The following is a 27,935-nucleotide window of genomic DNA, read 5'->3' as shown; positions in this document are numbered from 1 at the left end:
TATATTAGTGTTTTTATTTGGTGTGGGTTTACATTTTTCTAATGTTGATGTGTCCATGTCCCTCAGCTTGGACATATCTCTTGTTGCCCCTAGCAATATTGATTCTAGTTATGTACTGCTGATTTATGTTCTTCCATTTAGAATGTCCAAACTGAATGAGAATGATGAAAATAGTGTTTTATAGGACTTTGATATTGTGTTGTTGTCCTGGGTCTGCCCCATTTCAAGCTTACCCCCCCAAAAAAAAAACAAAGGTATTTAAAAAATATTCAGGCAAGTTAACCGGCTAACTCCTTGATCTAGCTTTGTAGTATACCCCTCTGGAGGGTTCAACGTTTGACAGGCTAACTTATTGATCTTTCTTGGTGACATACCCCTCTGATGCTAATGTTTGGAGATTGTTGCACTAAAGTTGATGCTGTGAGATGGATTATTAATGTAACATTACCTCCTGAAAAGACTATTAACCTGTGACAATTCAGACATACTATAAGATACGACAGATATAGTAGTAGTATCTATAGCGATATTGGTAATAAGAGATAAGATAACCCATATTTTAAAACATGTAGTTTCATCAGAAAAATATACAAATGTTACATGAGTCAGTATCTATTTAATTTTATATCTTTGCATTTTAATACATTATAATGTGACTGAAATTAAGAATATATAAACTATTCATACCCAACATGTGTGGTTGTGTTATTTTCTTTTTTCCTGGTGGTTCCAATGACACATACTCTTTCCCCTTCTTTCCCCACACACACACACACACACACACACACACACACACACACACACACACACACACACACACACACACACACACACACACACACACACACACACACACACACACACACACACACACACACACACACACACACACACGTCAGTTATATCCAGTGTAATGATTAATCATAGATGCTTTGCAAAATAATGATACAATGTGGACACAACATTTAGGTTTACTTTACGCTTCATATGTCAGTCAATGACAATATGAGCAGAAACACCCTGAGGACCAGTTCAGTAGTCACCTGGAGGTGGGCGGTTGACATAGTAACAGTAAAGTTACTGTGCAGTAACCATAATAACAGCATAGTTACAGCATATTAATCATAGTACTATGGTTACTATGGTATAGTAACCATAGTAACAGCAGATCTTTGACTTCTCTACACCGACACACACACACACAGGCACACAGCCTTTCTCTACCAACACACACACGCGGGCACACGCACACACAGTGGCTTGACCAGAGAATCAGACAAACTGAAACTGTTTTCCTTCAATAACTTATTTTCAGATAAAGGACCTGAATCGAACAATATAGCTTGTCTGTCTCCTTTTAACACTACAGGAAACCATACAGTACCAGAGCTATAGCTTACCTCAGCACACACAGACACACACACTTCTAAATATAATCAAATTAACTGACTAACAAACAGCAGAAACATAGCTTCAGTCCTGTTTCTGACTCCACTCCCTGGCTCAGCAGTCTACAGAGTAACTAACAAAACCCATCACTGCTGTTCAAACAATTACTACTGCTACTTCTGCAATATAGCGGTACTCTTTAGGAAATAAACCCTTCAAAATACAAATTTACATACCTTTACCAGAAGCTCTCCTAGCAAACATGTATTCTTCTTTATAGGATTGTCTTGCAAAAAAATTAACAGAGCATTTCTTCAAATATATAAACACGTGTTATATCATATTAGATGGTTTCTCTGTATACAGACAAATTCAAGTAACCCCAGTCTTCTCTTTAGTGTCTTATTTCTTTAGTTTTATCTATTTATGGTTCAATATGTTTATTTATAGTGTACATATTTATTTGAATACTCCATACTGTAAGTATTGTACCACAGAGAATGAGGAGTGTATAAATCTGAAATCTGACTACCGCTCTGTAACTCTTGTAAAAGAGTATGGCTGTGTCTGAAAGGACACTATTCCCTATTTATTCCCATTTGAGTTCTGACTGGTTGTTGGGAGCATGGTGGTGAGCTTTGGTTTGTTGCTTGTTTTGCTGCATGGTTTGTTGTTATGATCTGTGGCTGGTCAGTATAGTCGGGCTGGGAGCTGTGATTGATTCATTTAGTCTAGCAGAGGGTCAGCATCATCAACATAATCGTCCTGTATCGAGATGTGTTGGAAGGGACGAGAGGCAGACTGACGCCGTGGCCTCCACAACTTGAACAGACCTGAGAGAGAGAGAGAGAGAGAGAGAGAGAGAGAGAGAGGAGAGGAAAAGAGAGAGGAGAGAGGAAGAGAGAGGGGAGAGGGGAGAGGAAGAGAGAGAAGAGAGAGAGAAGAGAGGGAGAGAGAAGGGTAGTACATTCGTGGCCAAAAGTTTTGAGAATGACAAATATTAATTTCCACAAGGTTTGCAACTTCAGTGTCATTAAATATTTTTGTCAGATGTTACTATGGAACACTGAAGTATAATTACAAGCATTTCATAAGTGTCAAAGGCTTTTATTGACAATTACATGAAGTTGATGCAAAGAGTCAATATTTGCAGTGTTGACACTTCTTTTTGAAGACCTCTGCAATCTGCCCTGGCATGCTGTGGCTAAATTGCCAATCTGGCACTCAAACCATCACGGTCACCTAATAATCCCCAGTTTACAATTGGCTCATTCATCCCCCTCCTTTCTCCTATAACTATTCCCCAGGTCGTTGCTGTAAATGAGAACGTGTTCTCAGTCAACTTACCTGGTAAAATAACGGATATAACATTTAAAACATTTTTTTTTAAACGAGAGAATCACTGACATGATGTCAGCTGGTCCTTTTGTGGCAGGGCTGAAATGCAGTGAAAATGTTTTTTTGAGATTGAGTTCATTTGCAAGGCAAAGAGGGATTTTGCAATTAATTGCAATTAATCTGATCACTCTTCATAACATTCTGGAGTATATGCAAATTGTCATCAAACAAACTGAGGCAGCAGACTTTGTGAAAATTAATATTTGTGTCATTCTCAAAACTTTTGGCCACGACTGTAGTGCATTTAAATGTCCTGTCTTTCAGCTATAGTAAAAACAACATATTTCAATAGAAACATGATAATAATGTAATGCATGTAATACAAACAATAAGGCAGACTGACCTGTGAGTGTGGTGAGAACCAGCAGTACCCCCACCACCAGTCCCACCATTAGGGAGGTGTTGACACAGCCCTCCCCAGCCAGGAAGCAGCGTGCCTGGGACAGAGATCAGTTGTTTGGCGCCAGTGGCAGCCCCAGCAGCTGACACATTAACCAGAATCTCCTTTAACTAGTGTTAGAGGAAATTATAGTTTAGATGATTTAATTATGTATACATTAATGATTAGAACCATTTTATTCTAATACTATTATGTTATGGTATGAAAAGTAAAGGTTATTGGTTAAGCTGTTACTGAAAATGTAAGCAGAAAAAAATTAATTGTCTGGGCCTCTTGGAAAGTTAACGGGGGAGCAGGCTATGGTTTGCCCGACAGATAAGAAATGTCTGGGAAACGTTCCAGGCCTGATGAACAATGGGCTCTTGTGAGAATCGGAGAGAGGGGGGATAAACTGATGATGTCATGTTCAGTTTATAACCTGTGGAAAAATGTGTATGCTTCAGTACTCTCTGGAATTAAACGCTCTTTACCTGGCTTTTAAGACTGGTCTCGATCTACTTCATGCATAATTAATGAACTTACAATTCATTAATGAATTAGAAATTAGTGCTAATTGATTTTGGCAATTAAAGCATAAAGGAATTTAGAATTCCTCTATCAATTTGGTCCTTCGATGTGCCGGATCTAAATAACGCTCACTGTGCCTGAAGATAATACGCTGAAAATCGTGCACGGACGAGTTTTTGACTCGTTTTACTAAAGACCTGACCTCTGAATTGAGGTAAAAATTGAAACAGGCCTGCGTATTATCACAGAGGACAGGGAGGGTGACTAGATTCAAACGAACAATGTTTTCCCAGCCGGCAGCAGGTAAAGTAGCCTTTATTCTCGATTCTGGGGGGATTTGAGCTCTTTAATTGATGTTCTGAAATTTTCAGAAATCATCAATAATGGGGGCCTTACTATTCCCACAGGGTATGTATGACCATCATACACTGGGTTTTGTATAACCGATATACACTGAAGCAGGTTCGAAAATAACCTGTGGTAATGTGCACTACCGAAAATAAACTAAAACTTAGTCATGAGTGGCACACCAGCCCGAGATTAAGAAGGGATATTAAATAGGTACTGGGAAATAGGACGGTGATTTTGTACAAATACTGGGCGTAGAGAGACGGCAAGCGCAAAATAACTGGATTGGTCATGTGAATAGTGGCAGTATTGATCACCGTCCCGATTCAACTAATACTACGGGAAATATCCAAATAAGGAGGAGAGGGAAACTTAAATCTAAAGAAATGAGATAAAAGCCATTCTTTAGACATGACAGTTCCAGGCGAGAGGGAAGTTTAACAAATAGTGGCGTGAGATAACGATTATTAGCGTTCTTTAAAAGCCCTCTGACACAACCGGAAAATACTAGGGCTTTACAAACCCTGGGCTTATGGTTGTAAGGTTAGACCTAATGTTTGTTTCAAAAGTCAAAGCTATTGGTAAGATTTCCATAAAAGAGCTAAACTTAAATCATGAGAAACGCACCCGACCGAGATGGAAAATACATACTGATTATTTTTAAAGGGACACACACGTAGTCAGACAGAATAGTAACTAGAAGTAACTAAGTAACAGTAAAATAATGTATTGAGATGGGAGTCGTAATTAAATAGATGTATCATAGAAGAGAGTTACCTAAAGTTAAATGGAGGGGATACCGGAGAGATACAATACAATTTCAGCCTGCCTGGGCGTTATGGCTATTTAGGAATCAATTGACATGAGAAGTTAAACACAAAAACATGGTACGTTTAATGTTAGGGTATAGTAAATTGAGAAGTTCGGTTGGGTTTACTCTGATGATTAGAATTTAAGACTGAACTCAATCTGAATAGGGAATATATATTTTACAAAGGCGGGCAGATTTGTGTCTATAGCCAAGCAACGGAATTGCTAGACACTCAATGGGGCTATATAGTGCAACGCTTTGGACTATAAATTAGGTAAGAATAGTTTAATCGTAAGAAGTTGTGATTGTTTTTCTGATTATTGATTTTTGGTTAAGGTAACACCAGTGAATTTGAACAAAAAGTAACGTATTCTAAAAATGATCTGAATTCCGTCCTCATTGCGGGGAACAAATAAAATGTCTTATCTTAAAGGGACAGTGCACGGTAATCACAGTGGTTTGAGTGTATGACAGTGGAAAAAATATTGTGGGACGACAATTCGAAGAGAGAAAAATAAGTTACATGATACATCAAGAGATTTAAAACGAACGACGTGAAGGGATCATAAGAATTATTGGGTGTCGTTGTAGGAGTAAATGTTTGGGTTAAGGGGATTTCCCTGTTCCCAGAGACAAGGCATTTTTAAGGTGAGCACTCACTAATGCTGGTCTGAGTTGTAATTAGACAACTGAATAACGTATTGGGAATAGAGTTGTAATTAAAATACTAAGTCAAAGACGAGACAGGTATTTAGAGCAAAATGGATTCTAAATGATAACAAAGAGACCATTATGATTTATGCCCATCGAAAAGCTTTTATAAAATTGGCGAATTTAGAGATGTTGGTTGGGGTGGTAAATTATAATTCAGGATTAGAACAGATGTGATAAATTAGGTTTGGTTAATCGAACAAGAATTATTTACAATCCATTTGAAGTCGCTACGAATTGGCAGGTTGAGCGCTTGATGATGACGTCACTAGCGAGACACTTTTGTCACCAGAGACTGGGAATAACGGAGCAAACTGTATGGCTGTTAGTGTGTGTATCGAGGCTTCGAGTAACCTTTCAGAAGTTGAGATAAAAGTGTTTTGTTTATTTGTTTATTGGTTATAGTCAATTTTAGGGTTTGATTTAACTTAGTTGAACAGTGTGTTCTGGCGGGTTTTAGATAGAACTCTTTGTTCCGGAACGGATGAAAGTTACCCATAAGTAAGTAAATTAAAAGAGCCATGAGGGAATGCAAATGCATATTTATTAAATATCGGGGATTAAATTACGGATTCCTTACACTGCGAAATGTACGACATTTGCGGCAGAGAGAAAAAGTAATGCATTGGATAATAATGTTATCGGGTTAATTGTATCTAAAGGTAGCATGGTCATTTAAGTAAACATATCCGTAGACGATGTTTAAAACTTATGATTAATGATTTGAGTCAAAGGGGAATTATCATTAGGTTTTAGTTATAGTTCACTAATTGAGTTTCTGATTCGAGGTAGCATTAGTGAATGATAGTTAGGGATGTGGTGGCTCACTTTTAGAGGCCTCCTGGGATTATAATTTTGGGGGAGAGTGCAGCTTTAAACGACCAAATTGAAAAAGGTCTGCAAATTATATATATATAAAACAACTGTTAGAACGATTTGTTTTAGTGCAAGGAGATTTTAAAGAGGCACGCTCACATATGGAACCTTATGAGATGTTTTTTTATGGGTTTGAATCATACAGGTGACTATTTCTATTGTAAGGATAAAGGGATCATTATGTCTAATATGGTATGGCCTTTCGACCTTATCATGACTGGCTTCTGAGGTCTGATCAGCCTCAGGGGAGAGTCATTTGTATAATGAATGGTGTCATATTGAGTTACTAGTTTTAAGGTAAATTCATTAGAAATGAAGCAGTTTTGGTTGAGGGTTTAGAATTACTGTTTGAACCGCAAATGAGAAAGTGGTTCAGGATTCTGTCTTATAACATTAGCTGTGAAGATTTTTTTTTTGAATGGGCTATTAGGGAGTTGGTATTGTAACAGAGAGAAAGTCATATTCATCATTGAGAATAAATAGGGGAAGATAACATATTTTGAGCCAACAGGGCAGGGAAGGAATTGAGGTATTTTTGCTTGATTTTAACACCCGTGTACAGGAGTGTCAAAAGACGGGGGACATTACCTGTGTAATGGGGGAGGGTGTCCGTATGGGGATTACATGATAACCAACTTGGGACAGTTCTGGGACTGGAGAAGAGGATATCTTTATGGCATAGGGAATCCCACAAAGGTGGATAGGTTTCCCATGATATGGGGGAAACCTGGGAGTACTGTTGAACTTTGTAAAGGTGATGAAATCCTACTAACCATCAAAACTATTAAGCTCTCTGATGCAGGCACTTACACCCCCGGACTACAAAGGACCGGGACAGACACGGTGGGTGTGTTTTCTATTAAGGTACTCCCAAAAACTGGAGGTCTCACACGAACCAGGGCCGGACACACTCCTCTACCACCCCTGGACCAAACCTGCCACCACTGTGCTAAAAATCCCATTCAGGTAATTAATGTTAGACTATTCAGCTATTGATCAATTAGACACGGAGACTGGTTTTGATGGTAGGGACAATTTGTGGCTGTCTTATACAGAATAGACTTGCTTAGAATATGCTTCTTGCTAGTCAGGGGGGAGTCTGCAAGATGTTCGGTGAACAATGTTGTACGTATATCCCTAATAACACCAGTCCAGATGGTAGTATATCTAAGGGCCTTAAATGGGCTTGATGCACTATCTGCTGAGATGAGGACCATGGCGGGGGTAGAGGAGTCTGACTGTCCACCTGGTTGGGAGACTGGTTTGGTAAGTATACTGGTATGGTGGTTACTGGATTTCTGACCCTAATTCTTGTATTATTTGTTATTGATGTGATGTGCTGCTTGCATCATACCGTGTTTTAAGAAGTCTGTTACAGATGTGGTGAAGGCTTCAGGCATGATGCCTTTGCTTGATGCTCCAGTTGGAGAGGCTGAGGTGAAACATGCTTTGAGGGGAGGATAAGACTGACTGAGGATGACCCATGTATGTTTGTTCTCCCTGTCGTGAAGGGTGGCATGGTGCCCACCTGGTGCTGGATAAGAATAGCTGAGAGGACCAGATGGGTTATAAGAATGCTTTGTTCTGCTTTACTCTGTTTTACAGGACCAAAGTTTTATTCCACACTTTGCAACACATTAAATCCATGTTATTGTCAGATAGAATACTGAGGGTCCCCAAGGAGAGGGCTTGTTAGTGTAGGAAGGATTTTTAATATGGTTAGCATTTATTAGATTATACGTTTTTAAATAGTATTATATTTAACAGGAATATAGGACATCTATGAGGAGTTAGGATTATTGTTAGGATTAAGATAGATTGATTAAGGAATTTGGAGAAAAGCCGCTCATAGACATGTTTTTTTCTAAAAGAGGGTCCATGGGTTTGGATGGAGCCAAACAGTGAGACATGTAGTTCAAATTTGGAAAACATGAGAAACATACAGAGGAGCCCTCCCCCGCACTGCAGAGACCTTGAAGGTTGGAGAACAGAGAAGCTTTAGAAGGGGGGCCAGGACGAGCAAAGATAACATAGTGGGTAGATAAGTTACTGAGTGGAGACAAAAGTGAGAATTGGACATGTGGAAAATGAAAGGGACACTCCTAAATGGAATTTCAGACATAAGGATAATTCACTAAATCTTATCTAAGTCATTGTATAAGAATAAGGCAAGGTTGTTACCTGGGCAGAGCCAGGTAACAAAAGGGGGATGGGTAAATAGTGTTCTAGAATAGGATGTGACCTACGGGATAATTAACTAATAAAAAAAAATGTGTTAATTGGTTTGACGAATAAGAAACTGTTCTATTAACCAAACCTGTATGTCCAAGAGTTTATGCACTACAGGTGAACTACAGGTGAAGACACTCAATCCAGTCCCGTGGGCCACCCGGATTCATATCGCACTGCGGGGGGGTAAGATACATATTCACTGTCGAACAAATAAACAGTGTTCGGGAGGAGAACTGGAATTAACAGAATTCCGGGGGCCATCTCTCGAATGAAGTAACCCTCCCTGTCCTGTCACCCCTGTTTGTGTTCATAGAAGTGAAGATGTATCTGGCTCTTGCTAAGTGATGTGTTCTCGGGGAAAGGGTGGGGTTTCACATGGAAGCTGTTCGTCTGAGCTGTCTTATCGTGGGTGACGTATTCCTGATACAGCACGCCCTACTAGAGATGCGGAGAGTGGTAATTTGACCCATGGTTTAGACGGTGGGGATTTTGTTCCAAAATAGAAGAGATATCAGTGCAGGTTCCCATATTGATCGTGGACACAGGTCATAGCTCACACTGAAAAGGATGGCTACGTAAAACCCATACACTCAATGTGGGATCAGGTGGAGTATAGTAAGGGTTGGCATTTTGGACTGTGTTCCCGAGCAAAGGAAGTATTGTATAAAGGTGCAAATTAACATTAAGGCGGTCAATACTCAGTATCTCGGTTTATGGTAATGTGGGCTTCGACCAGTTAAGTTATAGAGGTGGAGACTGGGTTTGGGGAGTCCAACTTATGGTTGGAATGGATTCAATATACGGCCAGATCAGTGGCTAAAGAAGAATGTTATGCCTGTGTGAACGCTAAACCCCAGTTAACAACTATCCCTTTTCCACTGAACGGAATTAATTCCCCTAAGGGAATGGCATGTATGGTAAAGCTGTTCATGAAAGCAGGAATGCCAAATAATGACAGTTGTATTGATTTGCACTATTTATATCCCCAGGAACCAAGTTGGTACAGAGAATATGACCACTGACGAGACCATGTCTGAATTGACAGGCTGGTTGAACTCTGGGGACTTCAATCAAATAAAATGGGCCAGTGTCGACATCTGGTGGTTGTGCGGGGGAATGAGTTTGTGCAGTATTGCCGACTGGTTAGGAATGCCTTTTACACTCATACAACACCAAGACATGAAGTTAGCCAAAACGAGAGAGAAGAGATGCTCCATCTAGGTCTTTTGGCGAAAGAGTATATATTGATAACATTGGGGTTCCACGAGGTGTGCCGGATGAGTTCAAGGCAGGAAATCAGATACTGGCAGGATTAGAGTGGTCTACTCTCAATAAGAATGTAGACTGGATTAATTATAGTTACCAGAAGGGTTATTAAAGGGTTTGTAGAACAGACTGAAGCAATCAGCTGGAAGACCTGACAGAATAGAATTGCATTAGATAAAAGGAGGAAGTGGGCATGGTAATCAGGACCATGTCTTACATCCCAGGTAGCACAGCTCCGGACGAATCAGTGCCCGAAGCCTCAGCTGTTTTGACCACCCTGGCTCACAGGTTGGCAGAAACTCTGGGGTGGATAATTCTCTGAACTAAATTGGGTAGACAGTATTTATGGAAAAATGTGGTGTTGTGGGCTACCTTAACCGGTGTGACTGTGTTAGTCTTGTACGTACGTGGTTGATTGCGTGTATGTATGAAAGTTATTGTTTCCAGGACTCTGGAGAGATCAATGACACTACAGATGGTGCGTTATGGGCCGATTCCAGGTTCTGACCCGTGGAGGACTGAAGGCATGTCTACAGAGGAAGTGGACGAATCTGGATCTGTCATTTGTGGGGAATTTATGTTTGATGAGAATAGTGTTGAGATGAAGGGGAATTAGATTGTAATTTGTTTCCATGATTAAACTGTTTTTTTAATGAAGGTCGTGACGAAAATCCGGAAGGAAGAGTTATGATTCTGATGTAGGTTTAAAAACAGTTGGAGTTAAGGTTGGATTTGATTGATGAAATGTGAAGAGTTGGATAAACATTTATAATTGATTTGTTGATTATGTGTCTATTCATATGATAATCTGATAAACCTCTATAAAAAGGTTAGTTAAGTTCGTTTATACTTTCATTTTTTATGATTAAATAAAACTAGATATAGAATTGAATGTATAATATTTGATCAAAGGGAGGATTGTTAGAGGAAATTATAGTTTAGATGATTTAATTATGTATACATTAATGATTAGAACCATTTTATTCTAATACTATTATGTTATGGTATGAAAAGTAAAAGTTATTGGTTAAGCTGTTACTGAAAATGTAAGCAGAATGAATTAATTGTCTGGGCCTCTTGGAAAGTTAACGGGGGAGCAGGCTATGGTTTGCCCGACAGATAAGAAATGTCTGGGAAACGTTCCAGGCCTGATGAACAATGGGCTCTTGTGAGAATCGGAGAGAGGGGGGATAAACTGATGATGTCATGTTCAGTTTATAACCTGTGGAAAAATGTGTATGCTTCAGTACTCTCTGGAATTAAACGCTCTTTACCTGGCTTTTAAGACTGGTCTCGATCTACTTCATGCATAATTAATGAATTTACAATTCATTAATGAATTAGAAATGAGTGCTAATTGATTTTGGCAATTAAAGCATAAAGGAATTTAGAATTCCTCTATCAACTAGTCATAAACTTCTCACTCACAGTGAGTATATGTGTGTGTGTGTGTATAGCTCCATTGGGTATGATAGCAGCAAGGGTTAGGTCTACTACTGAGTAGTTGTCAGGGTAATGACATTCGTCCAGTCTGATGATGCGATCAGTGTAATACTGGGCCATTCCCTGGTCGCTGGTGACGATGACGTTGACACGCCCCCACAACCCCAACCGCTTCAGCTCTGACAGCAGCAGACCCACGTTGTAATCTACCTGTTAACACACACAAACTCGTACAGTAAAAAAAATAAAAATCAGCAGAACTGAGCACAATATAATGCAATGTAATATTGTCCATGTTTGAGTTGATCAATTTTGTCGAGTCGATGACCAATGTTGGTCACCGCCATTCAAAGTGTGTTGCATTGTGTGGATAAAAATTGTCAGACTTGTGCCACATTACGACTGCCTGAGCTTTACAATAACCATGTGATCAAACGTCATTACGTGAGTCGACTGCAAGTTTTTGAAGTTGATCTTCCCCAACTTCACCCTGCAGCATCACCCTGCATTGTGGGAGGCTCTATTGTCAACCAATCATTAGTGTTTTTGTTTGACCCACGCGAACGTGACCAAAAACATGACTGAAACGAACTTGGACGTGATTGTATACAGTGTGGATATGTACAAATTGATGTGATATTTGAGTCTCTCTCTCTCTCTCACCAATTGATAGTTCAATGTACACATATATATTTACAGTTTGTGAGTGTGTGATATGGGGGAGTTTATTTTGACATTCCAATGAAAAGCAAGGGTGTGTGTCATGTTGCACTGAGCATTGCTGTTGGAAAACTACATCAGTGTCTGATTTTAGGCTGTCGCAGATGCACCTTCCCCAGAGTGCCGTAACTTCTTGTACCCAGAGTGCCACGGCTTCGTCCACCAGAAGGGGTCGTTGTCATTGAAGGTGGTGAAGTCAAACACATTGCTAGCTACGACACCATGAGACTCTGCATACAGACCTGTCATATATATATATTACCAGGCTGTAATGGATGGGGTAGGTCTTGGTGATAAAGACATTAGTAATCTGTTCCACAAGGACTCCCTGTGAGTACAGAAGCTTTAGGTTGGATAGAAGGAACCGTCTGAGATAGTCAGCTCTGAAACCGTCAAACGACACCAACAACACCGCCGCCACTTTCTGTCTTTCCCAACGAAGCAGCCAATGAGGCGACGCTAAAGAGGAAGTACAGCAGCGCTAACATTCTAAGAGTGAGTGAGTGAGTGAGTGAGTGAGACCAAATTAGTGTGGAGTACACACTAAGGTTAGAGTCCTTAGTTGAAAAAAATAAAGCGATCACATTTACATTACATTTAAGTCATTTAGCAGACGCTCTTATCCAGAGCGACTTACAAATTGGTGCATTCACCTTATGACATCCAGTGGAACAGTAGTGCATCTAAATCTTTTAAGGGGGGGGGGTGGTGAGAGGGATTACTTTATCCTATCCTAGGTATTCCTTAAAGAGGTGGGGTTTCAGGTGTCTCCGGAAGGTGGTGATTGACTCCGCTGTCCTGGCGTCGTGAGGGAGTTTGTTCCACCATTGGGGGGCCAGAGCAGCGAACAGTTTTGACTGGGCTGAGCGGGAACTGTACTTCCTCAGTGGTAGGGAGGCGAGCAGGCCAGAGGTGGATGAACGCAGTGCCCTTGTTTGGGTGTAGGGCCTGATCAGAGCCTGGAGGTACTGAGGTGCCGTTCCCCTCGCAGCTCCGTAGGCAAGCACCATGGTCTTGTAGCGGATGCGAGCTTCAACTGGAAGCCAGTGGAGAGAGCGGAGGAGCGGGGTGACGTGAGAGAACTTGGGAAGGTTGAACACCAGACGGGCTGCGGCGTTCTGGATGAGCTGTAGGGTTTAATGGCACAGGCAGGGAGCCCAGCCAACAGCGAGTTGCAGTAATCCAGACGGGAGATGACAAGTGCCTGGATTAGGACCTGCGCCGCTTCCTGTGTGAGGCAGGGTCGTACTCTGCGGATGTTGTAGAGCATGAACCTACAGGAACGGGCCACCGCCTTGATGTTAGTTGAGAACGACAGGGTGTTGTCCAGGATCACGCCAAGGTTCTTAGCGCTCTGGGAGGAGGACACAATGGAGTTGTCAACCGTGATGGCGAGATCATGGAACGGGCAGTCCTTCCCGGGAGGAAGAGCAGCTCCGTCTTGCCGAGGTTCAGCTTGAGGTGGTGATCCGTCATCCACACTGATATGTCTGCCAGACATGCAGAGATGCGATTCGCCACCTGGTCATCAGAAGGGGGAAAGGAGAAGATTAATTGTGTGTCGTCTGCATAGCAATGATAGGAGAGACCATGTGAGGTTATGACAGAGCCAAGTGACTTGGTGTATAGCGAGAATAGGAGAGGGCCTAGAACAGAGCCCTGGGGGACACCAGTGGTGAGAGCACGTGGTGTGGAGACGGATTCTCGCCACGCCACCTGGTAGGAGCGACCTGTCAGGTAGGACGCAATCCAAGCGTGGGCCGCGCGGAGATGCCCAACTCGGAGAGGGTGGAGAGGAGGATCTGATGGTTCACAGTATCGAAGGCAGCCGATAGGTCTAGAAGGATGAGAGCAGAGGAGAGAGAGTTAGCTTTAGCAGTGCGGAGCGCCTCTGTGATACAGAGAAGAGCAGTCTCAGTTGAATGACTAATCTTGAAACCTGACTGATATGGATCAAGAAGGTCATTCTGAGAGAGATAGCGGGAGAGCTGGCCAAGGACGGCACGTTCAAGAGTTTTGGAGAGAAAAGAAAGAAGGGATACTGGTCTGTAGTTGTTGACATCGGAGGGATCGAGTGTAGGTTTTTTCAGAAGGGGTGCAACTCTCGCTCTCTTGAAGACGGAAGGGACGTAGCCAGCGGTCAGGGATGAGTTGATGAGCGAGGTGAGGTAAGGGAGAAGGTCTCCGGAAATGGTCTGGAGAAGAGAGGAGGGGATAGGGTCAAGCGGGCAGGTTGTTGGGCGGCCGGCCGCCACCTCTGTTTTGGTATAAAGCTGAGGGATGGGCCTGGAGAAATGTGACCACTCAAATTCATAGACAGAGCTATGAATGCAAGGACTAACCATCCATTATATCAAAATGATAGTTTTAACAATGTTTTGAAGCTATAAAGTGTTTGTTTACAAGCATTGGAGTAAAACAAGCTTATATTTTGGGTAACATTTTGACTAACCTTGAGGCATTTATAAGTAATATTCTTCAAGAATCAATGGGTATCTGTCATTAATTTAGAAATTTAAAAAATGTATGTAACAACTAACTATTCTAGCTTTAAAACCAATAAAGCCTTTATATGGCCGTGTTCAAGGTGACTTACGAAAGCAGACGGAAGTCGATGACTGCAGTCGGGGGAGGTGCAAATGCTTCAACTAAAAGTCCAAACAAACTTTGTGATGGAAAAATACCAAATTATGGTTGTGGAGTATATACCAATAAAGCCTTTAGCTATAATATATTGTTATAAAGACGTATAATATACATGTATTTCAAGATGACATTTTCTGAAAAGCTTCCTCTCCCTGAGGGAGACGCTCTGTAACGGCTGATTTCTTCCTCTGAAGAGGTGTAAGCAAGGATCGGACCAAGATGGGGCGTGGTAAGTGTCCATGTTTTAATAAGAAAAACTCAACATGAACACAAAATACAAAAACAATATATGTGACCAAACAGTCCCGTGTGTCACAAACACTGACACAGGAAACAATCACCCACAAACCAACAGTGAAAAACAGGCTACCTATGTATGATTCTCAATCAGAGACAACTAACAACACCTGCCTCTGATTGAGAACCATACTAGGCCGAACACAGAAATAGAAAGACATAGAAACACAAAACATAGACTGCCCACCCCAACTCACGCCCTGACCATACTAAAATAAAGACAAAACAAAGGAAATAAAGGTCAGAACGTGACACTCTCCCATGTCCAAATGTCATTTTCGAGTAAGTTTCATCTTACTAAGGAGAACAGAGAGGGCTATGATATTTTACAAGTCTGTGAAATCTCCTTAATATACTGAATTACCAATGGTGTGATCTGGCAGGGCTCACAGGACACACACACACACACGGTGTCACTGTGACAAACACACACACTGTGTCACACACACTGTGACACAAACACACTGTGACACAGACACACTGTGACACACACACACTGTGACACACAAACATACTGTGAAACTGTGACACACACACACAGTGACACACACACAAACACACCTGTGGTTATTGTCAAACAAGTCCCAGTGAATTACACCGCCCATATGCAAAGCCTGCAGGCTAGGGTTTAAAATGGAAATCAAATGACAACTGCTAAGCTAATGGAGCTAACTAGAAAATCAGGAAATTAGTCATTACATACATGAAGGGCACTTTTCTGCATTTGCTGTATGATCGATGAAAATCTCCATATTGCAAATGTACGGTCCCTTACTAAACGTCCACGAATGTTTGTAAAACACGGCGGCGGGCCGTTTATCGGGGCCAGATCTTCCGGGAAACCGACATTCGGTTTCCGTTTTATAACATTTTCAAATTTTGGTCCTTTTTCCACTGTCCCGGGTAAATTCCACCAGATGGCGATTGGAATCTTATTGCAAATGTACAAAACATCACCAATGGCCACCATGGCCATTTCTCCTAAACGGAAAAGACTTCGAAGACAAAACTTGGTGAGCATAGGTTTGGACTAATGGGCTGTTAGCCCAGAAACAAGATGGTGTTGAGGCCTCAACGCTTTTTGAGTTAAGGCCATTTTTCTGGGATTATAGGTCAAAAACAAAAATAAAGCGCTAATTTGACCACTTCACGTCAAAGTACATGAACCTACGGTGACAGGAAAAAAAGAACCAGCCATTTATCTATTGTAATTGACGAGAAATCGTACAATGTACAATTGGTGATGGTCCAAGAAATGTTCGTTTTTTTTTCTCCAAAAAGTTACAGATCCAGTTGTTCAGAGGAATCCGTTAAGGTGAGTTTCGGAGCTCTGCGAGATTTCTGTGATTTTCTGAAATCACACACACTCATTCAACCCTCTGTAAATCAGTCAGTTCTTAACCTCTTCAACCTATGGGGGCGCTATGTCATGATTGGATAAAAAAACGTGCCCGTTTTAAGCGCAATATTTTGTCACGAAAAGATGCTCGACTATGCATATAATTGCCAGCGTTGGAAAGAAAACACTCTGACGTTTTCAAAACTGCAAAGATATTATCTGTGAGTACCCCAGAACTGATCTTACAGGCGAAACCAAGATGAAACTTCAAACAGGAAATGAACAGGATTTTTGACGCTGTGTTTTACTAACGTCTCCTTATATGGCTGTGAATATGCTGTGAACGAGCTTATGCGCTCTGCCGTTCATCCAAGATGTCTGCAGCATTGTGGCGTATTTGTAGGCATATCATTGGAAGAATGGCCATAAGGGACTACATTTGCCAGGGGGCCGTCCGGTGTCCTTTGTCTAAATTGGTGCGCAATTGTCAGTAACACTCATTTTGCCATGGGTTACAGAAGCAGAAGCACACTTCCAGGAACGATACATCATTGAAGAGATATGTAGAAAAACACCTTGAGGATTGATTCTAAACAACGTTTGCCATGTTTCAGTCGATATAATGGAGTTATTTTGGAAAAAGTTTGGCGTTTTTATAACTGAATTTTTGTTTTTTTTTGGTAGCCAAACATGACGCAGAAAACGGACCGATTTCTCCTGCACAAATCATCTTTCAGGAAAACTGAACATTTGCTATCTAACTGAGAGTCTCCTCATTGAAAACATCCAAAGTTCTTCAAAGGTAAATGATTTATTGAATGTTTTTGCTGGTTTTTGTGAAAATGTTGCCTGGTGATGCTAACGCTAAATGCTAATGCTAAATGCTAACGCTAAATGCTAAATGCTAGTTTTGCTATGGTAGAGAAGCATATTTTTGAAAATCTGAGATGACAGTGTTGTTAACAAAAGGCTAAGCATGAGAGCTAGCATATTGATTTCATTTTGTTTGCGATTTTCATGAATAGTTAACGTTGCGTTATGGTAATGAGCTTGAGGCTTTCGTCATGATCCGGGATCCGGGTTGGCTCGACGCAAGAAGTTAACGTAAAGACTTAAAACTCAACATTCTGTAAGAGACTACCCCAAGGAGGGGGTATATATGTTTACTTTTAGCTTCCTGTGCCAACTGGAAGTGCCAACTGGAAGTGCCTTTAATTGGGGTCATAGGGGCTGTTTTGAAGGGTTAAAATAGTCACATCTTTCCAAAACTTCATATGTGTGATTAGGCAACACTCATGAACTGTAAATCAGTCGTGTCTCCCATCAGATTTCCAAGAAAAGCTCACACACACACACAGCAAGGACGAAGTGACAGAGTGTGGGTCTTACAGACACACAGAACCTGAAATAGTTACCTTCGTTCGATCTATCAAAGAACCGTCAGACCTAGAGCTCTGAAACTTTAGAAACCTGTTCTCTAGCTCATGTTGATAGTACATGGTGAGTTATGTGGCTCTAGAAGGTTCTCAGACCAAGAAACAGCCTCGTACATTTGCAAAACTTCAATTCATTTTGACCATCACGAAAATGACGACATTTAGAAAAGTCCTAGAGTCGCAAGACTAGGTGCATTGAAACCACCTCAGCCCATAGAGACGGACCCTAACGTTTCTGTCCAATAGCTCATTCAAGGACCCAGTAGCAACGCCCGGAAAATGTGCATTTTCAGCACCAATTAACCTCTCTGGGATATGTGGGACGCTAGTGTCCCACCTGGCCAAAAGCCAGGGAAAATGCAGAGCGCCAAATTCAAATAAATTACTTTAAAAATCAAACTTTCATTAAATCACACATGCAAGATAGCAAATTAAAGCTACACTTGTTGTGAATCCAGCCAACATGTCAGATTTCAAAAAGGCTTTACATCGAAAGCAAACAATGCTATTATCTGAGGATAGCACCTCTGTAAACAGAGAGAGAAAAGCATATTTCAACCCTGCAGGCGCAACACAAAACGCAGAAATAAAAATATAATTCATACCTTACCTTTGACAAGCTTCTTTTGTTGGCACTCCAATATATCCCATAAACATCACAAATGGTCCTTTTTTTCAATTAATTCCGTCGATATGTATCCAAAATGTCAATTTATTTGGCGCCGGTTCCAACTTGCGCAACGTGACTACAAAATATCTCAAAAGTTACCTGTAAATTTTGCCAAAACATTTCAAACTACTTTTGTAATACAACTACAGGTATTTTTTAACATAAATCATCGATAAAATTGAAGACGGGATGATCTGTGTTCAATACAGGAGGAAAACAAACTGTAGCTAGCTTTCTGGTCACGCGCCTCTATCTAACAGCACACTTCAAGTGACCCTCGTTCAAGTAGGCCGTACTTCTTCATTACACAAAGGAAAAACCTCAACCAATTTCTAAAGACTGTTGACATCCAGTGGAAGCGATATGAACTGCAAGAAGGTCCCTTAGAAATCTGGATTCCCAATGAAATCTCATTGAAAAGAGTGAACTCCAATAAACGAAATCTGAATGGTTTGTCCTCTGGGTTTCACCTGCTAAATAAGTTTTGTTATACTCACAGACATGATTCAAACAGTTTTAGAAACTTCAGAGTGTTTTCTGTCCATATCTACTAATAATATGCATATCTTGTCTTCTGGGGATGAGTAGCAGGCAGTTGAATTTGGGCATGCATTTCATCCAGACGTGAAAATACTGCCCCCTGTCACCAAGAAGTTAAGATCGCTGCTCGAGCTCCAAATGACCTATAGAGCCGAAACTTGGGATTCGGGGTCGCCTCAGCTAGGCCTACACATAATGTCAGATCTGGACCCGCAGCTAGAACTACATGTTTTATGTTTTTATTATGGTTTAAACAGAAGGTGCTGTGAATTTTGGGCCTGCTCTGAAATATGTGATAGTTGGCTTCTAAACGAGTTGGATAAAGTGGGTGTGGTGTCAGTTTGTATCAGTTTGGTGTCAGAATGATATTTAATTGACTGATGGACGGTGACTTGCTGGCTAACTTGTGTCCATTTGCAATATGTTTAAACAGTGATAGACCATCACCAAATTGACATTCTGAAATCAACACAAACAAGTGATGGAGAGAAATCAGAATCACTGCCCAGCCATCCCGAGTTCATCGGGCCAGTCAATTTCGCATTCCTGCAGTATTTTTGAGCATGTCAAATTCGTGATGGTAAATGCCCATTGAAACATATTGCAAATGGACAGCCGTGCACCTGGTAATTGGAATGGGTTACCAGGAGCACATTTTTTTAAACGGTTTTTAATGCCTTTAGGGGGAGAAAAGGGTCTACGGTTGGGTAGGGAGCAACCCCCACCCGTGCCCATCAAATAGGGGGCACCCCTGGTCATTTTGGACGTTTTTTTAAAAATGGTTAAAAAACAACAGAGTCCCACTTCTCCCTCATCATACATGACAAATAGACCATCTAGGTTGATTCATGGCTTAATGTAGTGCTATATATCATTTGGGCAGTTTAAATGCCATTTGGACATGGTTCACTGAATTTTGGGTTTGGAAACCGACTTCCTATGATCGTACATGGCAAATCGACATAACATCCTGATTTGGCATTTTCCATACTTTCATATTGCATTTGAACATTTCTTATGGCATTTGGCAATGGTTCACTGACTTTTGACTTCGACCTTTGACTTCCTATGAAATCATATTGCAAATGGACAAAACATGCCTTATGGACAATAAAATATGACAAAAGTATGTTCATACAGTTCTTATACATGTATAATTGACACACGGTCCAGAAAGCACTTTTTTAAGGGGGTGATAAAGTTGGGTTTTTTTCTTCTAATTTTCTAAATTTGACCCTTGGGTCTTGGGTTGATGTGCATTTGGAATATGAACATTTACTGTGGAGCGCGCTCACCTTCTATTGGATTTTTGCTGTGACACTTGGCATTTACCATATGACATTTGCCATAAGCTTTGAATTAAATGCTGTCCCTTTGAGGGGTATTGGACATCGTGTATATGTTTCGTATGGTGCCAATATGTTCCCATTCATTTTTGTCCATTTCAGGGGGGTCTTCCCTTACATTATATTGACAACCCCCACCACCACCACCACCACTACCACTACTACTGCTGCCACCAATGCACTGCCACCACCACCACCACAGCACATCATGTAGCTAGCTAGTGATTGTAATGACAGTTATAGCTCCCTACTAGCTTCAGAGAAATATAGCTACAACTGACAACTTTTTTCCAAACTAAAAGTTTGGTAGCTAACTTACTACCTCTGCCGGGTAGCTAACATTGGATGTTTACTAGCTAGCCAGCCAGCTGAAGGACTGCGCAAGATCGTCATACGCACCTTGTTAGTTTGTCAACAATTCCACAGCTTTCTCATTTGGTTTTAAATAGATCCGCTTTCACATCCATAGCTATCTACAATAGCTGTTGTCATTTCAATATCTTGACGATGTCCTAAAACGTCCTCAAAATAGAGGCGCTCCTTTTAACAAGCAGCTTGGTAAACCAATCGTAATATAGGATACGTCGACAGACGCGTCACACCCACAACAGACGCTTCCTGATTGGCCCAGTGGACCGAGGGCTAATCTACGGGTCTCCTCTCCCCTTTCTGCAGCCTACTGGAGATACTCAATTGAATTTTATGCCTGGGGAATCTGGGTCCGGGAGTCCAGCTAATTTATATCTGAAAATTATGGCAATCATGTTTTCCTCTCCTCTCCTCTCCTCTCCTCTCCTCTCCTCTCCTCTCCTCTCCTCTCCTCTGCTCTGCTCTGCTCTGCTCTACTCTATTCTCCTCTCCCCTCCTTGAGTGAACTCGTCCTCCAGGTTCAAAGTCCCCGGATAATCACAGCAATAAGTGTTGGTGGGGACAGACCGCTCATGTGCACATACGGCCCCCAGGTCATTTACAATCTCATCAACCTCCATCTCTCTCTCTATTTTCCCTTCCCTCCCTCCCCCTCCCTCCCTCCCTCCCTCCCTCCCTCTCCTCCATGTCAGAAGCACCTGTTGCATCGTGGTGAGAACATGAACATGGAGCAGCAGAGTGAGAACATTTACGAGACTCCCCTGGACAGAGACTCAGACAGCCCAACGGAGGATACCTACCAGAACCAGACCCAGACCAGCAGTATCTACGAGACACCCAGTGATGTGGTGAATGATTCTGTTTACTGTGATGTGGAAGCACCCCAGGCATCCGGGAACGGAAACGGAGACGGTCTAACTGTGGAGTACGAGAACACCGGGAGCCTGAGAGAGGCACCTGCGGTTCCACTGCCCCAACTGGAGAGCAAGAGCAGCTCCTTCAGGTCCTCCAGCTCATCAGAAGACGAGGGAGAAAGGGAGAAAAAGAAAGAGACTGAGGGGGAGGAGAGGCTGGAGAGTGAGGAGGAGAAGGTGGAGGAGGAGAAGGAGGAGAAGAGGAAGTTGGAGAGGAGGGTTCTGCAGGCGAAGGTGAACACAGATGAAGTCTCTTCCCGGCGGTCCTCTTTGTCATCTTCTTCATCATCTATTTCTACTTCATCATCGTTGTCAGAGCAGGGGAACCCTCCTGAGGAACCAATGCCAGTAGCAGATGGGCCAGTGATCTCACTCTTCGTCAGGGTAAGACAACATGGTAATGATATCAGGGTACAACGTACTGTGAAAGATGTATGAGTTTAAGACCCAATTCAGTTGTGTGTCCCCACAAGGATAGTAAATGTCCCTACAAGGGTAGTAAAACAAGGAAGATAGAAGAACATAATGTGTGTCTGTGTGTGTACGTATGTGTGTGTGTGGTGTGTATGTGTTTCATCATGCTCTGTAGACTGATATCAGAGTGGAGTTGCCCTCTCAAGGTCATGTCTGAGATAAAGTGCGCTATAAAACACATCTACACACACACACACACACACACACACACACAGGTTTGAGGTTGATAGTAGGGCTGAAGACCACTAGAGAGAGCCTTGCACTTCTCTGACCGTTTAGGTGACATTACCACAGTCAGCAGTGTGTGTGTGTGTGTGTGTGTGTGTGTGTGTGTGTGTGTGTGTGTGTGTGTGTGTGTGTGTGTGTGTGGACTGTGTTTGTGTTTGTGTGAGGGGGGGTTGCAAGATTCTAAATTTAAAATGAACTGACTGGAATTCCATCCCACCCCAATGACTCAACTGAGGGTTCCAGTAGCATGTGAATCCCCCTTGTGAGTGCATTTACTGTATGTGTCTGTGTGTTTATTTGATATGTGTTTGTGGAGGGATATCACAGGTAAGGTCATCCTGCTTCCTCTCAAGGTTTGATTGATTTATTGATTAGGGCAGGTGTGAGTACAGGTGAGGCCTTGAGGAAGCGGAGTAGTTGATTTTCTGTTTGATGTTTTCTATAGTTTAAATAGTTTTATAATCCTCCTACAATCTGATGGAGCTCTGAAGTCCACTTCACAGGTTATCTATATTGGATTTAACATGACAACACACCTCAATAAATAACAACAAGGTCAGCAGTAAAACACATCCACACACACACACACACACACACACTACACACACACACACCTCCGTTCCCGACACCACAGGTGCGTTTGAGTTGAAGAGTGAGTCCCAAATGTCCCCCTACTCCTATTTTAGGGCACCACTTTTAGACTCAGGGGAAAAGGCTCTGGACAAAAGCAGTGCACTACAGAAAAAAGGTGCTATCTAGAACCAAAAAGGGTTCTTTGGCTGTCCCCATTGGAGAACATTTTGAACAACCCCTTTTGGTTCCAGGTAGAACCCTTTTGGGTTCCACGTAGAACCCTTTCCAATGAGGGTTCTACATGGAACCCAAAAGAGTTGTACCTGGAACCAAAAAGGGTTTTACCTGGAACCAAAAATGATTATCCTATGGGGGACAGCCACAGAACCTTTTTGGAACCCTTTTCTTCTAGGAGTGTACTGTATATAGGGGAAAGGGGTTCATTTCAGATCTAATTATGTTAATAAGGGAGGGAACCTGATCCATCCATACCTACCTGTCCTCCTTTTCCCTACACTACACTACAATCCCAAAGCACTTCTCCTTTTCCACTCTACTGCTTTCCTCCTCTCCCCCTCTTCTTACTGACACCTCAACCCCCCGCCCCCTTGACTATTTTTGACCGACACGCTCATTCAGACAGCTGGACTCAGAGTACAAATCAAAACAACCAGGGCACACACACACACAAACACATACACATACATCAAGAGACACGGTCAGGACAGAAGCTCTGACACACAAGCGCGCAGCACAGCAAGGAGTTGCTGGGTACAACAGGACAAACGTGACTGGGCCAGAACCCAGGCTGAGAACACAGACGGACAATACACACATACACAGTTTTGCAGAAGATAACACACACCCGTTAGAGCAGTGGAGATGACTGACACGTCTGCAGCTGAAGAGGAGAAGGACCCTGATATTGAACTTTTTGTCAAGGTGGGGGGTGTGTGTGTGTCTGTGTGTGTGTATTTGAGGATCATGTCTTTCTGCTGTATGATTATCTGCTGCGTAGTGTGTGTGTTTTGTTGTTGTTGTTGTTTTCCCGTGGCACAGGGCCAGAGTAACCCAACACGCCTGCGAGTGTTTTCTCTGTCCCCTGTCCCCTGTCTCCCCTATACCTTTCTCCTCCTATTCTCTGCTGCCCCCTCTCTCTTTCTCTGTCCGACAGATCAGATCTACTGAATTATTTCTGGTCCTCTAAGCAGTGAAAGCGTGAGGTTAACTGGTTAAATGGTTCAGTCATGTTGTGGCTCTAGTGTTGCCAGACTCATTCTTATGAGATGCATTTATACTTATTCATAGCTCCCTGATATGCAGATCTAATGAGGTAATGGTAGTTGGTATAGTGGGGTAGTTAGTATGAGGTAGATTTGGAGCATATGTTATGCTAAATAAACAAGGGATTTGCATTAGCGTTCATGTTACTTGCCTCCTGTCATTTTGAGGTGGGTAATGGACTGTTCGGGGGTAGTTAGTGTAGTTGAGGGGAAGTTGTAGTAGGGGTAGTTATATTGTGGTGTAGCCTATATGTAGTAGGCCTTTTAGTGGTTAGTTACCGGGCAGTGTGTGTAGTAGTAAGATAGGTTTAGGTTGATATTTAGCTGGTATATGAGGTAGTTCTAGGGGTAGTTAGCTGATATATGAGGTAGTTCTAGGGGTAGTTAGCTGATATATGAGGTAGTTCTAGGGGTAGTTAGCTGATATATGAGGTAGTTCTAGGGGTAGTTAGCTGATATATGAGGTAGTTCTAGGGGTAGTTAGCTGATATATGAGGTAGTTCTAGGGGTAGTTTGCTGGTATATGAGGTAGTTCTAGGGGTAGTTAGCTGATGTATGAGGTAGTTCTAGGGGTAGTTAGCTGGTATATGAGGTAGTTCTAGGGGTAGTTGCTGTATATGAGGTAATTCTAGGGGTAGTTAGCTGATGTATGAGGTAATTCTAGGGGTAGTTAGCTGATGTATGAGGTACTTCTTAGGATAGTTAGCTGGTATATGAGGTAGTTCTAGGGGTAGTTAGCTGTATATGAGGTAGTTCTAGGGGTAGTTAGCTGATGTATGAGGTACTTCTCGGGGTAGTTAGCTGGTATATGATGTAGTTCTAGGGGTAGTTAGCTGGTATATGAGGTAGTTCTAGGGGTAGTTAGCTGGTATATGAGGTAGTTCTAGGGGTAGTTAGCTGATGTATGAGGTAGTTTCTAGGGGTAGTTAGCTGTATATGAGGTAGTTCTAGGGGTAGTTAGCTGATGTATGAGGTAGTTTCTAGGGGTAGTTAGCTGTATATGAGGTAGTTCTAGGGGTAGTTAGCTGGTATATGAGGTAGTTCTAGGGGTAGTTAGCTGGTATATGAGGTACAGTAGGGTAGTTATAATGTGATAGTTGTTCCAGGGCAGTGTGTCCAGTGAGGTGTGTAATGGAAGGTTGATATATTATTCATGGTGTGTCTGGTGTCCCCTTACAGGATCCTCTTTCAGACACCGCCATTGTGTGTGTGTGTGTGTGTGTGTGTGTGTGTGTGTGTGTGTGTGTGTGTGTGTGTGTGTGTGTGTGTGTGAGAGAGAGAGTGTGTTGCCAGTCTGACAAGGTCTGAGTGTATAGGGCAGTGATTTTAGTAGCCTAAAGGTTACAGGTAGCTGTAGTCATATCCTATTGTTTTGAGATCCATGCACAAATTGTGCAACTTGAAAAGGGTATGATACTGGCTCAATAAATATTTCAATAACTGTATGTGTACTAATGTCTGCAGTGTGTGTGTGTGTGTGTGTGTGTGTGTGTGTGTGTGTGTGTGTGTGTGTGTGTGTGCGTGCGTGGTTGTTTGTGTGTGTGCGTGGTTGTTTGTGTGTGTGTGTGCGTGTGTGTGTGTGCAGGCAGGGAGTGATGGGGAGAGTATAGGTAACTGTCCGTTCTCTCAGCGTCTCTTCATGATCCTCTGGCTAAAAGGAGTCGTCTTCAACGTCACTACAGTCGACCTGAAGAGGTAAAACACACACGGACATACACACACTCTCAGATATACACTAACCCATCTGTGTGTGTTGTCCTATAGAAAGCCGGCTGACCTCCATAACCTTGCTCCAGGCACACACCCACCCTTCCTGACGTTCGAAGGAGAGGTGAAGACGGACATCAATAAGATAGAAGAATACTTAGAGGATATGCTGGCTCCACCCAGGTACACACACACACACACACACACACACACACGTGCATGCACACACACTGTAAAAAGTCTAAATAAGATTGTGTTTGATAACGCTGGTGTTCCTCAGGTACCCTAAACTGTCAGCTAAGAACCGGGAGTCTAATACGGCAGGAAACGACATCTTCGCCAAGTTTTCAGCCTACATCAAAAACATCAGGCCAGAGAACAACGCAGGTACACACACACACACACACTTCACTAATCTAAGTGGGTTGCCTGGGTTTGTGTGTGTGCAGTAATGTGTGTGTGCATCCTGCAGTTCTAGAGAAAAGTCTCAACAAGGCATTAGCCAAGCTGGATGAGTTCCTTCTGTCCCCGCTGCCAGAGGAGCTGCAGGATGGCAGAGATGTGGCAGAAGGGGGGTCTATACGGAAGTATCTAGACGGAGACACATTAACACTGGCCGACTGCAACTTGCTGCCCAAATTACATGTCGTCAAGGTATTATTCCTGTTGTTATTATCCAACTACAGACAGAAAGTGATGATCAACCAATTACAGAAGTGGGCTGTATCAAGATACAGTATCTCTTTACCTTTGGTGTTTCATTCAGATCTGTTTGTGTCAGGTTGTCTGTTCCAGGATTTAGTGTTGTGCCCTAAATTCTTATGACCTCAAATAACACCTTCTGCCCATACAGGGCACCCCTTTTGGCCAGAGTCACCTATAGGTTTATATGGTTATGGTTACTGTATCAGAAGTGATTGTGATTCTCTCCATGGTGTGTGTTCTGTCTCCAGGTGGTCGCTAAGAGATACCGTAACTATGAGATCCCTGCAGAGCTGCGGGGTGTATGGCGTTACATTCAAAATGCCTACAGGCGAGATGAGTTTACCAACACCTGTGCAGCTGATGCAGAGATAGAACTAGCCTATCAGGACGTGGCCAAGAGGCTGTCCAAGTGATAATGCCTGGAATCCTTACTCTGTGTAGCTTTTCAAAATGAATCAAATCAGGTTTCATTAAATCCAATAAAATAAACCAGACTCAGTCATATAAAACCTATTTTAGTATATCCTGCTTTCTTTCACACTTCTGGACTTTTAGACTTTTACTCAAATAATAGTTTTTTTATATAGTTCCAGCTGTCCCACAAAAATACATTGTCAGAGCAAGGGTGGCGCAGCAAGATGATCAAGATGTTAATATTGCAAGATTAACTTAATTCAAGATATATGATCTTCGATCTTTATAATATGTTAATATTTGAACAGTTTTAGTACAGTAAATTGGAGCAAAGAGCAGTAACCGAGGATGAAGAGAAAGTGCTATTTGAATGGAAGAACCACAGTAGATTTCAATGAATGGTTGGTTAGTAGATGAATGAATGATAGGGCATGTGATTGTGAAGTGAAAGTGCTTTCCCAGACTGCACCATCCTGTGGTCACAGAGTTGTTGTGTGAATTGTAAAACCAGGAATTGACAACAAAGTTTTCTTATAACTATACTGATTTGATCATAAGTTAACTAATGTTAATGAGTGTTATTGCTCTAATTTAAATAATAAATCTATTTTCTCATAAATTAGTTGGCTGGACTCTTTACTGTTACTCAAGTAATTAACATGCTCTTCTATGAATGATACCAAAGTAAACAAGTGAGTGTGGGAGGGTGCTTGCATACAGAAACCACATGCTCTCACCCTCTGCTGAATAAATAATGATGTTGTTACAATGTGGATGAGATGATAGTTATGACTGGACATGAGAGGAGAGCAGGGGACACAGAAACAGGCAGACAGAGTGCCCTAACTTTACATTTATGCACTACAACATGCACTGAATCAGTGATTAATTTT

The 27,935-nt window shown here is 42.0% G+C and overlaps 1 protein-coding gene, 1 long non-coding RNA gene and 1 pseudogene across 3 annotated transcripts; 1 reads left to right on the top strand and 2 right to left on the bottom strand.

Moving 5' to 3' along the window:
* Nucleotides 1–258: 258 nt before the first annotated feature.
* On the bottom strand, nt 259–21,160 carry LOC115138602 (uncharacterized). The gene is made up of 3 exons (XR_003864974.2): nt 20,775–21,160; nt 3,131–3,297; nt 259–2,222 (listed from the first exon to the last, which is right to left on the bottom strand). It is a non-coding gene; the product is annotated as an uncharacterized LOC115138602 (long non-coding RNA).
* LOC135574395 (bis(5'-adenosyl)-triphosphatase enpp4-like) lies at nt 8,304–14,563 on the bottom strand (annotated as a pseudogene).
* A 250-nt stretch (nt 21,161–21,410) lies between the features above and the next one.
* Nucleotides 21,411–27,664, top strand: clic5a (chloride intracellular channel 5a). Of its 2 annotated transcripts, none has more exons than XM_029675623.2 (6): nt 21,411–22,042; nt 25,802–25,911; nt 25,981–26,106; nt 26,204–26,310; nt 26,396–26,577; nt 26,877–27,664. In XM_029675623.2, exons 1-6 carry the CDS (start codon nt 21,464–21,466, stop codon nt 27,039–27,041), a joined length of 1,269 nt encoding a protein of 422 aa, XP_029531483.1. In that variant the 5' UTR covers nt 21,411–21,463; the 3' UTR covers nt 27,042–27,664. The 2 variants fall into 2 exon arrangements, with proteins under 2 accessions (XP_029531483.1, XP_029531485.1); XM_029675625.2 differs by lacking the exon at nt 21,411–22,042 and adding an exon at nt 23,219–23,875.
* Nucleotides 27,665–27,935: the final 271 nt, after the last annotated feature.

This window comes from Oncorhynchus nerka, linkage group LG12 (genome assembly GCF_034236695.1).
Source record: "Oncorhynchus nerka isolate Pitt River linkage group LG12, Oner_Uvic_2.0, whole genome shotgun sequence".
Taxonomy (NCBI): Eukaryota; Metazoa; Chordata; class Actinopteri; order Salmoniformes; family Salmonidae; genus Oncorhynchus; species Oncorhynchus nerka.
Note: the sequence above shows the minus strand (reverse complement) of the source record. Positions and strands in the feature narration are given on the sequence as shown.

Excerpts from the sequence above, each read along its gene's own strand:
- clic5a (XM_029675623.2), top strand. The coding sequence starts at position 21,464 with ATGAACATGGAGCAGCAGAGTGAGAACATTTACGAGACTCCCCTGGAC. Across the intron at positions 26,311-26,395 it reads CAGGCCAGAGAACAACGCAG|TTCTAGAGAAAAGTCTCAAC; the intron begins GTACACACACAC and ends TGCATCCTGCAG. Across the intron at positions 26,578-26,876 it reads CCAAATTACATGTCGTCAAG|GTGGTCGCTAAGAGATACCG; the intron begins GTATTATTCCTG and ends TTCTGTCTCCAG.